This window comes from Musa acuminata, chromosome BXJ3-3 (assembly GCF_036884655.1).
Source record: "Musa acuminata AAA Group cultivar baxijiao chromosome BXJ3-3, Cavendish_Baxijiao_AAA, whole genome shotgun sequence".
Classification (NCBI taxonomy): Eukaryota; Viridiplantae; Streptophyta; class Magnoliopsida; order Zingiberales; family Musaceae; genus Musa; species Musa acuminata.
In genome coordinates this window covers 37,430,548-37,448,303 of record NC_088351.1, presented here as the reverse complement: position 1 = coordinate 37,448,303, position 17,756 = coordinate 37,430,548, and the positions used below count along the sequence as shown (strand labels likewise).

At 41.7% G+C, this 17,756-nt stretch overlaps 3 protein-coding genes across 4 annotated transcripts; all 3 read right to left on the bottom strand.

The window, feature by feature from the left end:
• Positions 1-162: 162 nt before the first annotated feature.
• On the bottom strand, positions 163-2,773 carry LOC135634018 (uncharacterized membrane protein At1g16860-like). The gene is made up of 4 exons (XM_065144140.1): positions 1,867-2,773; positions 1,217-1,372; positions 844-1,052; positions 163-594 (listed from the first exon to the last, which is right to left on the bottom strand). Exons 1-4 carry the CDS (start codon positions 2,767-2,769, stop codon positions 402-404), a joined length of 1,461 nt encoding a protein of 486 aa, XP_065000212.1. The 5' UTR covers positions 2,770-2,773; the 3' UTR covers positions 163-401.
• A 6-nt stretch (positions 2,774-2,779) lies between these two features.
• LOC135634017 (putative disease resistance protein RGA3) lies at positions 2,780-9,953 on the bottom strand. 2 transcript variants are annotated; one of them, XR_010495216.1, is made up of 3 exons: positions 6,496-9,953; positions 5,194-5,365; positions 2,780-2,917 (listed from the first exon to the last, which is right to left on the bottom strand). XR_010495216.1 is itself a non-coding variant. In XM_065144138.1 (1 exon), exon 1 carries the CDS (start codon positions 9,844-9,846, stop codon positions 6,703-6,705), a length of 3,144 nt encoding a protein of 1,047 aa, XP_065000210.1. In that variant the 5' UTR covers positions 9,847-9,953; the 3' UTR covers positions 6,277-6,702. The 2 variants fall into 2 exon arrangements, 1 of the variants encoding a protein (XP_065000210.1); XM_065144138.1 differs by lacking the exons at positions 2,780-2,917; positions 5,194-5,365 and having other exon boundaries at positions 6,277-9,953.
• A 4,026-nt stretch (positions 9,954-13,979) lies between these two features.
• On the bottom strand, positions 13,980-17,198 carry LOC135634016 (disease resistance protein RGA2-like). Its single transcript, XM_065144137.1, has one exon. The coding sequence runs from the start codon at positions 17,196-17,198 to the stop codon at positions 13,980-13,982; it is 3,219 nt and encodes a 1,072-aa protein (XP_065000209.1).
• Positions 17,199-17,756: the final 558 nt, after the last annotated feature.

Below are 17,756 nucleotides of genomic sequence, written 5' to 3'. Positions count from 1 at the left end.
TGGGAAACTTACATCGCGAATAATCAATAAAGCTTAACATAATTTGAACAAAACCGATCAGACGGAGGGAATGAAAGGGTTTTTCAGGATCTGTCATGTTGAATTTACTCGAGTAACACTGGAGGGCGAAAAATGAGTGACAATATTCTTCAAAGAATCATTGCAGATCTCAGCTTAGGTAATCAAGCCATCCTCCTTACAAAAATATTCAAGCTTAATTCACAAAAAAGAAAGACACATAAAGCTATACAATCGAACCCAAGAATAGTAAACGCCATCTCTAAAGATCCATCATACAACATCATTTGGGATATTGCAAATGCCAACAACCAACAAACAAATTCTGGAGTTGACCTGACATATATAATTAGCTTTTCTTTAATCACAACGTACTTTATAAGCTAAACTGGTATCACATCAATTTTCGAAGTGTTCTCACATCTCAACACAATTCCTTCAAGGCTTGCTGGAAGTATACACTTAGCCCACTGGCATCCAGTAGAAAATGACTCAGAAGGTGGAACTATCATCAGAACATTGTCATTCCTTTTGACAACCCCCATCACACTAACTGTGCTGCCCTCTTTGATGTAGCTGCAGGAGGGAACATTTAATGGTTAACAAACAGAAATCTGTGGGAAATTTGTTATATGCTAGTGTGTGATCATCAATCCTTGCTTAAAACTACAAAAACATACTTTTACACAGCACTCCTGGCACCAACGTTAGATCTAGATCAAATATGGGCTCATAACATCTTGCTTCTACATTTCAATTCTGCTGAAAATAATATGTATATCCACAAGATAGAAAGATAAAAAAACATAATCTCCAACTAATTACCCTTCTTTCAGCTGCATCACACAATCCCCGTGAGAAAGGTTCCTTTTCCGCAACCATCTGAGATATTCTGGAGACAAGTCCTTTTCTGAGTTGATGTCAATAACAATAGACTCATCAACATATGGGGTTACCCTAGCACCATCACCAGTTTTTACCAAAGCTCTTAACCCAGATTGGAAATCAGAGATATAAAAGTCGACCACATTCCTCTGCCAAAGTTTCAAATAGTTTAATCAGAAATCTCAGAACAAGATCAAAATAAACATAAGCATATGCAATTATTTGTGACAAATTGCTGAATATCTTTTCATGCCATGAGCAAAATTCATTAGTTCAACCGATCTCTAGTTCACCTATTACTAGAGTGGCTTACCTCCAATGACCTCAATCCCCAAGTAAAACGATGATGCTGGGAATTGGCAGTCTTCGAGTCCAAGCCCCTGTATTCATATAAGCTAGTAGATGTGTACACACATCTAGGAACCTTGTGGAATGATGACTCAAGAGGGACATTGCCACATGTAACAACCTGTATGAAAGTTTAATTCTATCAACTTGGAAGAGGCCTCAACAGTCTTGAAAGCATAAAATGACTATAAGAAACATCTTTGCAAAGAACCAACTAGTATATATTTCATCCTCAAAAGTCATTGCACTAGATAATAGAAACGAATTTGGGGAAGAATCCACATCTAAAATGCTCTATAATGTCAATTAAAAACCCTCAAGCTAAACCAAGTAATTAGTAATCTTCAATGCTACATAAGACATTAAATACATATTAACAAATTTGCACGTTCCAAAAGTCAAACATATTTTGACAGAATATTTGGATCAAAGTCAGTCAAATCATTCATAAGCAGGTTAAAAAGAATATGTATAGTGAACTGCAATGCTATGCATATGGTTCTTCTATAGTGAAATTCATGTAATGAGACCAAGTATCTTAGTGAATATAGTCTCAACCATTTTTGTCCCATATTACTGATAAAACAAGTTATGCTTCTATGCAAAGCTACATACCCCAGAGACTTTTACGTATTGCCCATCTTTTGCAGTTCTCAGCTCGGCATCAGGATAACGAGCAATGAATCCTATCATCGCTTGCCTTCCATAACAAATATTCCAAATACAAAGTGCAGCAACAACTCCAAATATAACTAGAACAACTATGAGAAGTATAGCATTGTGAACAGCACCAAGAATGAAGCCACCAGCAATAAACCCCATTATGAACAACAAACCCACACACCACAAGAACAGTTTGGGCAAGCTCCCACTAAACGAATAGCCATCATCCTGGCTGAGCTTCGTAACAGCCTGGTTATGAACAATGAAGGTGCTATGCAGCTTCATAGATCCAGCAGATTCCAGAGGGCCAGATAATTTTCGAGGCGCACCTGATGAGTTAAGAGGCCCAGATGAAATTGGCCCAGATGTGATAAGCCCTGTAGCTGGAAGCACTGGTGGAAGCGGACCAGAATTCTGGCGAGCCATTGGGATGACCCCTCCAGATTGAGGACCAGATGACTTCTTAACAACATCCCCATGTTTAAGTGGCCCAGAATTAGACTTCGGTCTGTTGGAGCCTCCAGTTACTAGAGAAGGACCAGAACCAGGAACTGCAGAAGAGAGTGAACCAGAATAGCTAGACCGGCTAGAGGAATTAGGCATGATAGGGCCTGACTGGGAAGCAGCACCTCCAAAAGATGTACTCTTAAGAGGAACATTAAGAGGTCCAGATTTTCTGGACTTCTCCACATGCAGATCAAACATCTTTCCAAGCTCTCCTGATTTTTTTATATCTCCTCCTGTATATGGCATGGCTGCGGAGCTCATTGATAGAGGCTTTTCTTTTGGTGGCTCAGGCCGGCCTGAAACATACAATCCATTGCTGAGTTGATGTGATAGAAATCTGGAACCCATCGAGTTTTGGCGAGCTGGCTCCACTATTTCTCGACAACCAATGAAAAACTAGTAAAATCCACAGAGATCAATAATGAGTTGTAACAACTGGCACTGTGAGGCCAAAATTGCAACCAAAGCACAGGACAACAATTTACTTTCAATCAGCCTGTTGACAGGACAAATGAACCATGTTAGGTATCATGAATGGATATCAAAACATGATAAGACTGCAAATGCAAGAACATGATTGATAGACTTGGTCTGAATTTCAAAGTTATAAAATACTTGGTAACATTTCACAGTAATTACAGCAAGCATAATCATAGACCCATGTCTCATGAATAGAGGATCAGGTTTTTCTTATCATAATTTCTATATTAATTTCCAAATAATAGAAAATTTGTAGGTAATAAGCATAATTATCAAGCCTTATCTGGAAAATATGGGATCATCATTTTGTTGATTTTTTCTAGTTAAATTTTCGAGTAATACAATTTTTCCATGTAGATACTTCCAGGTTCTTTCTGACAAAGCCATCCAGAATATCGTAGGTCTGTTCCTCATCATCAATGAACTTCTATTACATATAGCATTAGTGGTTCCTGAATGTGTTTAAGATCTATTATTTGACACTAATACCATTGTGGTGCCACTAGTTCATTGTATCTTGGTGTAAAGAATGTTGCCAGAATTGCATATTCATGTTTCCCCCACCATTATTATTATGGCACATCCTAGTTGGTAGCCTCCACAGATTGATTATTAATCCCAAGCCTTGACAGAAGTGGAGCGTCAAAATTGGTTTTAGTACAGATTTTGGGAGTACATCAAATTTGGTCCAAAATGAGAATTCCAAACTAAACACACATTGTATGGTTTTTCCAATTAAGCTCGAAATACTCATGTCAAGTTCAACATGTTTAAGCATATATATACATATACATGCATACATGTATATGTTCTGCAAATCCAGAACAGAAACATGTCAGAATCGCAGTCATCCATATCAAAACCTAAAATAGTCAAAGACGTTGATGCTCTCATATACTCATTTCTACAAGAATGTGATTAGCAAGTGGACAAAAACAGATCAAAGCATTATAGTCATCATGTCAACATAGATACTTTTGAGATCAGACTCATTCCTATAAATGATAGAGATGAGGAGACACTAAAGTAGTGGGAGCATAAACAGACCACCAATTTGGAACAAGAATTTAACATGAACTGCAAATCAGGACAGAAACAGCTGAAAAGAAACTAATTAAGCAGCAAATCGTACATCGGTTTATAGCATAAAAGTTCATTTGTACGATCTGCCATCATAAAAGCAACAAAATCATGTCAATGTTATTAACATGTCATGTCGTTTATTAAGCAGAACAATAAGGCACAAGCCAAGCCTGGGAGATATGGATACGATAATCCTAATATACCACTCAAATGAAGAAAAATGCTCAGTTGACACCAAACTCAAATGGAGGACACAATCCTCAATTTGCAGCGAAATATACTCCCATGTGGTTGTTTATGCAACTTATGGCAGACACCGAAAAGCACATAGACCAGAACAGTGAAGCAGATTCATAAACATCAAAGGAAAATGTCTGCGGAGTAACATCTCAATGACTATGAAAAATAAGGCAGAAGAAATGCTTGATCCTGCAGTCACATCTCGGATACAATCGAAAGCACTGAAGTTGGCCAATATGCTTTCTAAAGAGTGCCACGAATTCCAAAGACCATCAAGGATCAGATATCTAACAGGCAGATCAAATGCTATAAACTCCAATCTCCGTAAAAACTCAAACTTCCATCGGACATCCAGTATCACCAACAGGACTACGCCAAAAGATTGTCTTTTCTTACAAATTTGAACAGATCCAGCCCTGGACGATCCTAAAATTGGAGACGAAAGTGCTAAGAAACACACATTTTTTCATCTCATCAACATTGTTTTCGATGAAAACCGAACATTCCTACACAACTGACCTCAAACAAGCAACCATAAACCAGATCGAAGGCAAAATGTAGCAACCAACACTGGGACGAAACAAAACCTTTCCACTACCTCGAGACAGAACCAACAAATCTAAGCATCTAATAAGCAATCGACTCGACCACCGCCTAATTCCGCGACGTTGCCTCCACGGAACGAAGCCCAGATCAAGGTCAAGCAAGCGACAAAAGCACATTCGAATCCACCAAGAGAAAACGAAACAGGCAGGACCAACACCCACGAAAGCGACCGGAACCCGCTAAAAGAACGGACTTTTACGCTCCCATTCGCTCAGATCTACAACCGCAACGAAGAGACGCACCCCGCAACTTCCTTGTTGTCGGCACCAACTGGCAGCCACACTCCCAGACTGAAGACCCCGAAGCCCGCACGAAAAGATTCGACTTTTAAGGCGACAGGGAAGAAGATGGATCTCTACAAACCTGCGAGGCTAGTAACAGACTTGCGATCGATGGAGTTGAGGTTGTCGGCCGATCAAACGAGGCACTCAATGCGCTTAAGCTGCTAAGGATCGACCTACAGAGAGAGAGAGAGAGAGAGAGACGGAGGAAGCAATCGATCTCGACTGAGCTCTCACGCGTACCCAACAGAAACCTGCAAATAAACGGAGAGAGAAAAGGTGAACAAATAATAATAATATTATTATTATTAATGGGAAGTGTGGGAGCTCACACTTCAATGTAGTAACTGTTCCAACCTTTCCGCTACACAGTTCTAACACCCGTCAATAAAATAAGAAAAATATATTGTTTAATATAATATAAAAACTTAGGAGATTATTATTATTTACATTCTCTTCTTTTTATTTACAAACCTATATTAAGAACTTCAAATATTTTTAAATTATTCTTTCATAAATAAACATAAATATCCTCAATTTATAACTTAGTTCGAATAAAATATTTTTAATGATATAAATGACAGAAAAAAGATAGATGATGAAATAGGATAAATTAAGGATCGAAGATGAGAAATAGTTTTTAATATTTATTATAATAAATTAATATTTTTAAGATTATATTTATTATAATAAAGGGTTTGACGACAGAGATGAAACACAGGACTCAACACAATCATTTGAAGAAAATTGCATTTATTTGAAGCCTAATCTGCCTCATCCTTTCTGTCAATTATTGAGAATCACAAGCTTGCTATTTAGTATTATCAATTCAGATGTTGGTCACAATACCACACACAACATAACTGTAAAATAGAACAGAATTCAAGGCAACAGACTGAGTCACCTACAAACCTGTGTTTGGAACTTTTCTCTTTCTCTAGTCAACACCAGTGTAGTTGGTAAGTAATAAGAATGCACCACACTGATGCATGTAACTCGAGAGTGATTCTATATCTCATCTATCAAGACTTCTACTTTGTTTCAGATGATTGATTTCTTCTTAGGCAAAAGAGAAGCAGAATTTTTGTGCTTACGAGTGTTTTGCAGTATGCATATGGTAGGTGACTAATGGGTATCTGTGTTTCCTTGACATTAACATGAATCATGAAGGGAGAAATCATTTCAGTTTCGTCATCTTAGGTATATTCAGAAGAACAAATCAGAAAACTACTTCTTTGTCTGGTACAGCTACATCAGATATTTGACAGGCTCACAGGTCTGCATCTTAGTTCTACAGTAATTACACAACACATGACCTGTATGTTCCTCAATATATATAGTTTCATCACCATATCTTGGGAATGTAGCATGAGTAGCAACCAACCTCTCGATCTGCATTTCCGCTCAAAAGTCTCGGACTTTCCATGGTCAGCTCCATTTGCAATGATCATATTAGACATGACTGCCGATTACATCGTGAATGATGTCGATCTCCCTACCACTCCAAAACCAGAAGACGTTAGATGGTGGAGACGTGAGCATGAAAGGTAAGTTACCTCAAAGATCATTGATGTCTTCTTCTTTTTTCTTCTTATTCTTCTTCTTCTTCAGCAGCAACAGCAGCATCATCATCGACTAGGTTTGTGTCGAAGGTGCAGGAATGCTTGATGTAGTTTATATAATTGCCTCGGAAATCTCTGATGGAAAAAATTGGAAAGCGTTCGATCATGGGCCAGTCTGCGCCATTTTGGAGGCATCTGCGGAGTATTTGGGTGGTTCCCCGCACGTCCAGTCTCTGGAGCGTAGTGAATGATTGTTGCGCCAACCACTCTGGTAAATGATTGTTGCGACACCCAAACAGTCCCAAATTCAAGAGCTCCAGTGCAGGGAGATCAGCAACAATCTCCAGATCTGATTCACCAATTATACTCATTTCTTTTACACAAGGGAAACCTCTGATGGACTTGAGAGCACACACATCGGCCAGAAACAATGTGGTTAAGCAGGTTGCCTGTCGGATCAGGCCTTCCGGTAGAGACTTCAACTTGGGGCAATTTCCGAGGACCAATTTGTCGAGGCGACGCATAGCAAAACCTTCCGCTACCCAATCCCACACTTCCATGTTAGTCATATCCAAGAGTTCCAGCTGCCTTAGTTTCGGAAACAACGAAGGAGGAGAAGTAGAAGAAGAAGAAGAAGAAGGGCGCTTTGAATTCCGTTCCCGTTCATGACCAGAAGCAGCAGCTTCACACCCAAAAAATTCCGGTCCGATGGTGGTCACTGCACGTGCACCTCGTATGAAAAGAAACTCCAAACCGGGGAGCTTTCCTAGCGGTGGAAGCAGTGGCCAATGAACACAATAATTTAGTTCCAAGCGGCTTATGTTTGGAAGAAGCGAACTGATGCTTGCAGACGCCATCCAGCTGGGGTACCGGTGGCCAAAATTCAATAAACTGAGCAAAACAACAGATGATGGTGGATGAAGTGCCACATCCAACACCTTCTCCATTCTTTCAATCTCTTCCTCCGTGTGACCATCGGATGTCAGTGTGGATGAGCAATGCAAATATAGATTCTTCAGTTTATGGTTACCTTTTAATATGCTCGTAAACCTTTTCGGTTCAGCTTCCAGCCACGCCCTCTCCAACCTCTCTATGAAGAGGTATCTGAGTTCCTGGAGGCCGCATAATGCTTCCAATGGGCACATACCATCATTACCGGTGTTCACGACGAATCCTCCGAGTTTATTGAGGTGCTTCAACCTTCCTATTCCACATGGTAAGCTCTCCAGCTGTGTATATGTACAATCGAGTGTCCTTAGATTGAATAGCCTAGCCATACCCTGGGGGATATGTCTCAACTGATCACATCCTCTGAGGATCAAAAACTGTAAATTCGTAAGATTGCATATGCTTTCTGGAAGCTCCGTTACACGGCTATGAGACACATTCAAGTATCTCAGGTGTATCAAATTTCCGATGTAGTGCGGTAGAATATCGATATTTGTGTAAGTAAGGTGCAGGACTCGAAGTCGCACGAGGTTCTTCAAGGAATCATCTATATCCTTCACAGAGCCATGTATTCCCTCCAATAACAATGTCCTCACCGACTCATTTTGCCTGGTCCAACTGACGATATCCCGGATGTCCATGGTTTCAGTGGCCACAACCGACAACCGACGCAGCTTCATCGTGGCGGCAGCACTTCTCCACTCGTTTTGCACGTCACTAATGAACAAGCTCTCATCTCTCGATAGGAAATGGACGAGAGATCTCAGCAGGTCATGCATCTTGGAATACTCATCGTAGTCCAGACTGAAAGGTTGCAGCGATTGTAGAAGGCTCCTACGAAGCAGCTCTCTATGATATTGCTCCCCTGCTTCCTCCAACGAGACATCTCCACGTGCTTCGACAAACCCCTCGGCTATCCATAATCTGACGATGGCAGACCCACGAAACACATGGTCTTCGGGGAACAAGGCACAATAGAGAAAGCATTGCTTGAGATGGGCCGGCAGGTCTTGGTAGCTCAGATTCAGTGCTCCGTGCACACCTTCGGGAAGCCCGGTCCGTGACCATGCGGCGCTGCGGAGAACTTCCTCCCACGCATCTCTGCTGAGTCCTCTGGTGCAGAGGACCCCTCCGATGGTCTTGATGGCCAGGGGAAGCCCTCCGCATTTCTCAACAATTTTCATGCCTGTGTCCTTGAGATCATGGGCATCCCTTTCCTCCTCTGCATTCATCGTCGCCTTCTTGCACAGGAGCGACCAGCCATCCTCTGGAGGCAGCAGCTTCATCTCGTGGAAGTGGGCCGCCTTCATTTGCCTCGCGATCCCTGCGTTTCTGGTGGTCACCAGCACCTTGCTCCCTGCTGCTCCTCCCTGCAAAGGATTGCGGAGCAAGTCGTCCCAGATCTGAGCATCCCAAACATCATCCAACACCAGCAAGAACTTGTTCCCTCTCAGGAGACGCTCCACCGTGGGCTCCAGCTGACTCCTGCTCTGTTCTCTTTTATATTTTCCACCAGCACCTTCGATGATATTTCTGAGAAGATCCGTCTCGCTGAACTCTTGGGACACGCACACCCAGATGGTGGTGCGGAAGCTGGCTTTGATTTTACCATCATTGAACACCTTCTGAGCGAAGGTGGTCTTTCCGATGCCGCCGATCCCCACAATTGCCAGCACCACCACGTTCTTACTCGGATCTTGCTTTGTCAGCTGCTCCACCAGTGCCTTGGAGTCCTCCTCCAGTCGCTCGCCAACCATGTCAGACTCCATCACGGAGGAAGTTATGCGACTAACTCGAGGAACCACCCTTGGTTCGGCCGCAGACACATGGAGTTGCAGCTTGGACCTTCGGGCCGAGATCTCTTCCAGCCGATCGTTGAGATCCTTGATATTGATGCCCACGTCATTTCTGAACAAGATGGAAGATATGTTGCGTTTGACCCGCTTCAGAGAGGGCTCTCCCGGGGTGCACTTCTCGGCCGCGGTCCGCCACTCGTCGAGGAGGTCGTCGGCGTCGTACAGGACATCCTTCAGCTCCATCAGCCAGTCGTTGACGGCCTTGTCCTCGATCCATCGCTTCTCGGCGTCAAGAAGGACAGACTGGATGCTGCGGAGAGTGCGTTGGAGCTTTTTGATCTCCTCGGGGACTCCCAACCACAAGGCCACCTTCTCTTTAGCCTTGTCCATCAACGTACCGATCAGCCAGGAGACGACGGAATCGGCCATCTTTGGTCACAGAGTGGGAGTAGAGTAGCTGTCTCCAAGTATTGTGGCAGCCAAGGCAAGGGTGAGTGAGGTGCAAGTTATAGCCGCAACGGTGAACAAGAACCGTAGCAATGGCAAACATGCATAAACTACTCTTATTAGGTCGACGAACAATATAAAGTAGGAGTGCATTTTATATTCAAATCCACCTTTGATTGTACTGTTGTTCATATCATATCATGCGATCCTACGCAGACTCTGTCGTCTTTCACAGCATTATTGCAAAAAAATAAAAAACAAAGTTGGTGTCATCTTCCATTGCACAATAATTGACCTTCCATACCAACTAAAGGCGTGTGACATCAAAGATAAAGGAGGTTCTAATGCCAATAGACAAAAGTAGGAGATGGACAAAGAAATAAGTGAATGATCAAACATGATTAAACTGTACAAAGAAATATGTACAGTTTTCAACTAATGTAAAGAAAATATGTCAAAAAATCTGAATACTTGTCAGTTGCAAACAAGTTTCAGCGAGCAGGTCATGATGCATGACTAAGCAACGACAGCTAAAAAACGCATCTAGCATATGCGCCTAGGATTCATGTAAACTTAGCTTTCTTGACCAACAATTGCATACTACTAAAGTCTTATGAAGCATCCGCTGATTTGAGTTGTAAATTTACAAATGCTTTTCACAAATACCTAGAACAATTTAAGCACAATTTAATTCTAAGTAGTAAGTAGACTCCACTAGTAACAAAATATCTATCCCAGCTTAACTTTAGATTTCGAGGTATGCACCAATCAAAATAGAAATGATGCATGATGACCAAACCCATATGCACGCGAGTGGTTGCATAATTAAAATTAGCAAAAAATTAGGAGTGGTTGCATAATTCTTCAGTAGGAATTATACAAAAAATTAGCAACAGACGACCAAGTCGGCTTTGGTTTCAGACACAGCTTTGTGGTGAAGACTTGTGAAATGGACCGAGAAAAGATAGGTCGAAGGAGATAGGAGACGGGAAGAAGACAATCGGTCCTAACGCGTTTACGTGTTATTGCATGTCGCTCATCAAACCTTTGACCGCTGCATCTTCCGCAATGCATTTTGTAAGTTGAAATCGACAAGTAGGTAAGATAGAATTGATGTCACGAGAACAAGTTTAATTCATTGTCATCTCTATCTCCAAGTATGAAGTAGAGATCAACACGAATGCCTTCTGCTAATCCAAATGAAAATAGAGAGAGTTTAGAGAATAGTTCAACTATTAAGGATTAAAAAGGTTCTCACAACTTAAATACTTAGTTTTTTTAATAGTATATTAATTTTTATCTCAATGAATATTGACCCTATTTAGTTTGTTCCCTTTAATTTGAACTCTTGAATGTATACTATGAATGAGTTGTTGTATGCACTCGTATGTTCTTCCGAATTATATGTACATACGAGATTGATTTAGAAAACTTGTAGAGATACGTAAGAATAAAACTGTGAACGAATGAGAAAGGAATCCTACTGCAAAAGTGTTCAACAAATGGATACAGAGTTTTAAGGCTGCCTTAAACGAGCAAGCAAGAAATAATTAGAGGAAGAAGATAGATGCATGCAAGACATGACATATCTCCATTGATGATAAAGGAATCGAAGCAGTCATGCACTGCATGGGCCGGTGAGGCCTTCGCCGTCTCCCTCCGTTGCTGTCGAGCTCTGACCAACCTCACCTGGAAACAATGCTCACGACCGAGAAGCATTTGGAAGCTTCACGACGACGCCACTCACCACCATGGCCGACCTTCCCATGAGCTCATGATTCATTCACAAGTCTCGGCTACAGTTTGCAAGCGTTGAATCCGTGGAAGTCGGACAAAGCATCTCGGCTATTTGATTCCGGAAAAATATGACAAAGAAAGGATAAAAATACTGTAGAAACAAATAACAAAAACACAAGATAAAAAATACATTAGGAAATATATTTAGGCTTAAACGTGTATAAATGGAAGGATTTCTTCAATGTTTTTGGTTTAACACAAAATTCACATTTATTAAGATCATCAAAATGATAATTTATTAAGCCATACTTAATCATTCTTCTAATCGTGTTAGTTCCAATATGTGCTAATGTATTATGCCAAATAAGAATCAATGATATAAATAAAAGTAACATCTTTATTAAATTTAGAATCATTATCAATAATAGATAATTTGACCATTCCCTCAACGGAATAGTCTTTTCCAACAAAAGTTTCGAGATAGAATTAACTTTCCGGATTCATATACAGATTTAATTCTAGGTTTGCCAAGGAGATTCCCACTCACTAAATTTCTACTCATATTTGGTACATGAAGAACATTAGTAAGAGTGACTTTCTTACCTGAAGTGAAAACGAGTTCCACATTTCCCTTGTCAATCACTTTAGAATGAATTTCATTTTCCATTTGAATCTCTTGCCCTTCTGTGACTTCTTTATAAGTCTTGAAGAGTGTCTTATCATAGCAAACATAGACGGTAGCACAAGGATCGTACCACCAACCAGAAACCTTATCAAATATGGCATTCACTTCGCTCACCGTAACGATTATATTATCATCTCCCTCAACGGAGTTGACTTTCGGTTTCTGGCCTTTTTTAAATCTGAAATCCCTAGCAAAATGACCAGGTTTTTCACAAACAAAACAACCTCCACTTTTTGACTTCTTAAATTTTCTTTCATCCCTTTTGGGGCTAAAATAATTCTCCTTATTTTGCTTGCCTTCGTTGGAATTCTTATATTGATTCATAACATTTGCTTTTATATTGCCAAAAAGTTCTCACTCTTGTCTTTCATCCTCGATTCGAAGATGTTTTTGAATTTGCTCCAAAGTGATATCCTTCGAGTCATGCAAAATCTTCTTCCTATACCCTTTCCAAGATGAAGACAACTTGGCTATTATAGCCCATACTTAAAAAGGTTTAGGAAGTTCGATTTTTTCAGCTTTCAATTGATTAACAATGATCTACAACTTATGCACTTGTGCTAAGATTGACTTGTCATCCACAAACTTGTAAACAAAATATTTAGAAATTAAAATTTTCTTTGTCCCTTCCTCCTTAGTATGATATTTGAATCCCAAAGCATTCCAAATTGCTTTTGTAAATGGTTCCACGGTATAAAGATCATAATATCGGTTCGAAAAAGCAATGAGAATGTATCCTCTATACATGATTTCATATTCAATTCTCTTTTTTTGTTTAGCCTTGACTTCCTCGGTGTCATCGTCCGTTGGATCAGGAATTGGTTGAAGATTTGGATCAAACACATAAAAGATATTCAAAACAGTCAACATGAACTTCATTTTATCTTGCCAACGGGTAAAATTCGTTCCATCAAAACGATCCAAACGAACAAAATCTTGATTCAATAATTTGATGGTATTTGTGACCTCCAGGATGAATTTGTATAAACTCACAAAAATTTTAAAATTTAAAAGTCTTAGAAAGTATTTTACACCTACACATAATTTTTTATAAAATATACTAATAAACCTAATAAATATAATATTACAACATTAAGTCCAACTACCAATGCGAGTCAACGCAGTAATCAATAACGTACTCTTTTTTATATATTTCAACACTATTAATCTTTTCTAATATAGTTCATAACAATATTTATAGTTTGTTTTGTCAAGATAATATTATTATCATATTAAATCATAATATGTATATATAAATATAAATAGGATAATAAAAATAAATAATTTTAATTAAGTAGAAAAAAATATCAATAATAGTATTCACTTAAATATGTATCACCTTATGTTTATGAGTTGATCATATGGAACATATTATTTAAACATTTTACATTATAAAATTTTAATAAATTGATTAATAATCTTAGAAGTGGTGCTAAGTTGTTAATTAACATATGTTGTTTTTGGATTTTTTTTTCTATAACTACTAAGTACTTTAACTTATCATTCTTAAAGAAGAAAACTATTATGATATTATTATAAAATATTTTTAATGGCTTGATAACGGAGTCGATCATAAAAAGTCTTACAAAAAAAATTTTGTAACCATAAAATTTGATTTATGATCTCAAAATATATCATAAATTCAGCTTACATTATTGATGATATAATAATCGATTAATTTTTAGACGTCTTCTTATTCTTCTTCTTCTTCAGCAGCAACAGCAGCAAAAGCAGCATCATCATCGACTAGGTTTGTGTCGAAGGTGCAGGAATGCTTGATGTAGTTTATATAATTGCCTCGGAAATCTCTGATGGAAAAAATTGGAAAGCGTTCGATCATGGGCCAGTCTGCGCCATTTTGGAGGCATCTGCGGAGGAGTTTGGTGGCTCCCCGTACGTCCAGTCTCTGGAGCGTGGTGAAGCATGCAGGGCAAGCCGCCAACCACTCTGGTAAATGATTGATGCGAGATCCAAAAGTGCCCAACCTCAAGAGCTCCAGTGCAGGGAGATCAGTAACAATCTCCAGATCTGATTTACCACTTATTCTCAGTTGTTTCACAGAAGGGAAACCTCTGATGGACTTGAGCGCACACACATTCCTCAGATCCAATGTGGTTAAGCAGGTTGCCTGTCGGATCAGGCCTTCCGGTAGAGACTTCAACTTGGGACAATTATGGAGGACCAATTCGTCGAGGCGACGCATAGCAAAACCCTCCGCTACCCAATCCCACACTTCCATGTTAGTCATATCCCAGAGTTGCAGCTGCCTTAGTTTCGGAAACAACAAAGGAGGAGGAGAAGAAGAAGAAGAAGAAGAAGAAGAAGAAGAAGAAGAAGAAGAAGGGCGCTTTGAATTCCGTTCCCGTTCATGACCAGAAGCAGCAGCAGCAGCTTCACACCCAAAAAATTCCGGTCCGATGGTGGTCACTGCACGTGCACCTCCTATTTCAAGAAACTCCAAACTGGGGAGCTTTCCTAGCGGTGGAAGCAGTGGCCAATGATCGCAGTTAATTAGTTCCAAGCGGCTTATGTTTGGAAGAAGCGAACTGATGCTTGCAGACGCCATCCAGCTTGGGTACCGGAGGCCGAAGGAATTCTGTAAACTGAGCGAAACAACAGATGATGGTGGATGAAGTGCCACATCCAACACCTGCTCCATTCTTTCAATCTCTTCCTCCGTGTGACCATCGGATGTCAGTGTAGATAAGCAATATAAATGTAGATTCTTCAGTTTATGGTTACCCTTTAATCCGCTTGTATCCCTTCTCGGTTCAGCTTCCATGTACGTGATCTCCAACCTATCAACGGAGAGGTATCTGAGCTCCTGGAGGCTGCCCAATTCTTCCAATGGGCACGAACCAGTAGCCGTGTTCATCACGAATCCTACGAGTTCATTGAGGAGCTTCAACCTTCCTATTCCACATGGTAAGCTCTCCAAGTGTGTACCTTTACAGTCGAGTGTCCTTAGATTGACTAGCCTATCTATACCCTGGGGGATCTGTCTCAACTTGAAACATCCTTTGAGGATCAAAAACTGTAAATTCGTCAGATTGTATATGCTTTCTGGAAGCTCCGTTATATGGCTATGAGACACATTCAAGTATCTCAAGTGTATCAAATTTCCGATGTAGTGCGATATGCTCTCGATATTTGTTTGCATAAGGTGCAGGACTCGAAGTCGCACGAGATTCTTCAAGGAATCATCTATATCCCCCACAATGCCGTGTGTTCCATCTACTAACAGTGTCCTCACTGACTCATGTCTCTTGGTCAAATTGACGATATGCTGGATGTCCGTGGTTACAGTGGCCCCAATCGACAACCGACGTAGCTTCATCAGGGCGGCACCACTTCTCCACTCGTTTTGCACGTCACTAATGAACAAGCTCTCATCTCTCGATAGGAAATGGCCGAGCGATCGGAGCAGGTCATGCATCATGTAAGACTCATCGTAGTCCTGACCGTAAGGTTGCGATTGTAGAAGGCTCCTATGAAGCAGCTCTCTGTAATATTGCTCCCCTGTTTCCTCCAAGCTGACATCTCCTCGGGCTTCGACAAACCCCTCGGCTATCCATAATCTGACAATTTCAGGCTCGTGAAACTTATAGTCTTCGGGGAACAAGACACAGTTGAGAAAGCATTGCTTGAGATGCGACGGCAAGTCTTGGTAGCTCAGATACAGTGCTCCATGCACACCTTCGGGAAGCCCGGTCCGTGACCATGCGGCGCTGCGGAGAACTTCCTCCCACGCACTTCTGTTGAGTCCTCTATCGAGGAGGACCCCTCCGATGGTCCTGATGGCCAGGGGAAGCCCTCCGCATTTCCCAACAATCTTCATGCCTGTGTCCTTGAGATCTTGGGCATCAATTTCCTCCTCTGCATTCATCGTCGCCTTCTTGCACAGGAGCGACCAGCCATCCTCTGGAGGCAGCAGCTTCATCTCGTGGACGAGGCCCGCCTTCATTTGCCTCGCGATCCCTGTGTTTCTGGTGGTCACCAGCACCCTGCTGCCTGTTGCTCCTCCCTGCAAAGGATTGCGGAGCAAGTCGTCCCAGATCTGAGCATCCCAAACATCATCCAACACCAGCAAGAACTTGTTCCCTCTAAGGAGACCCGCCACCATGGGCTCCAGCAGACTCCTGCTCTGTTCCCCACCATGGCTTCCACCAGCACCTTTAACGATATTTCTGAGAATATCCGTCTCGCTGAACTCTTGGGACACGCACACCCAGATGGTGGTGCGGAAGTTGGCTTTGATTTTACCATCATTGAACACCTTCTGAGCGAGGGTGGTCTTTCCAATGCCGCCGATCCCCACAATTGCCAGCACCACCACGTTCTTACTCGGATCTTGCTTTGTCAGCTGCTCCACCAGTGCCTTGGCGTCCTCCTCCAGTCGCTCGCCAACCATGTCAGACTCCATCACCGGGGAAGTTATGCGACTAACTCGAGGAACCACCCTTGGTTCCGCCGCAGACACATGGAGTTGCAACTTGGACCCTCGGTCCGAGATCTCTTTCAGCCGATCGTTGAGATCCTTGATTTTGATGACCACCTCATTTCTGAACTTGACCTCGTCGCTTAAGCCAGCAAAGATGGAAAATATGTTGCCTTTGAACCGCTTCGGAGGGGACTCTCCCGGGGTGCACTTCTCGGCCGCGGTCCGCCACTCGTCGAGGACGTCGTCGGCGTCGTACATGACATCCTTCAGCTCCATCAGCCAGTCGTTGACGGCCTTGTCCTCGATCCGCCGCTTCTCGGCGTCACGAAGGACAGACTGGATGTTGCGGAGTGTGCTTTGGAGGTTTTGGATCTTCCCGGGGACGCCCAACCACAAGTCCACCTTCTCCTTGGCCATGTTGAACAATGTTACGAGGAGCTTGGAGATGAAGGGATTCGGCATCACGGCCATATCTTCTCTCGTCTTTTGCTTTCCTGGTGGAGATCTTTGTTTCGTGTTGAAGACCGGTCTAATGGTTAGGTTGTTCTCTCAAATTATAGTTGATGTTTGCCAAAGAAGTCAACGTATGGCCGTTTAGATTCGTAAGAATGGGACAAATTGTTATGATGTCAAACTTGTGTGTTTGGAATTGTCAAGATATATAATAAGTGGAGAAAATATAATTGTTATGATGTGAGCACCACCGAACTCTCAACATGCTCTCGTGAAGAAAGCAATAGTATCTCCTTGACTCTTATCTTTGGCTCGCCCCCCTTATCGACGTTGCTATAGTCATATTCCTAAGGAGAATGAAGGGCGGACTTAAGGAGAACGAAGGGAACACAACAACAACAATCGTAACAGTTGATAAGGGCAAAAATGGCGATGTGACACGCCATGACGTCAGCCATGCCTGAACAGCACACTGCCCGAGGAGCTTTGACTCTGTGCGCTCGACCAAGGCAAAGGAGCACGTTGACCGAGGCTCACCCATACCCTGCGGCAGCCCGGTTCTCCACGCAACCCTAG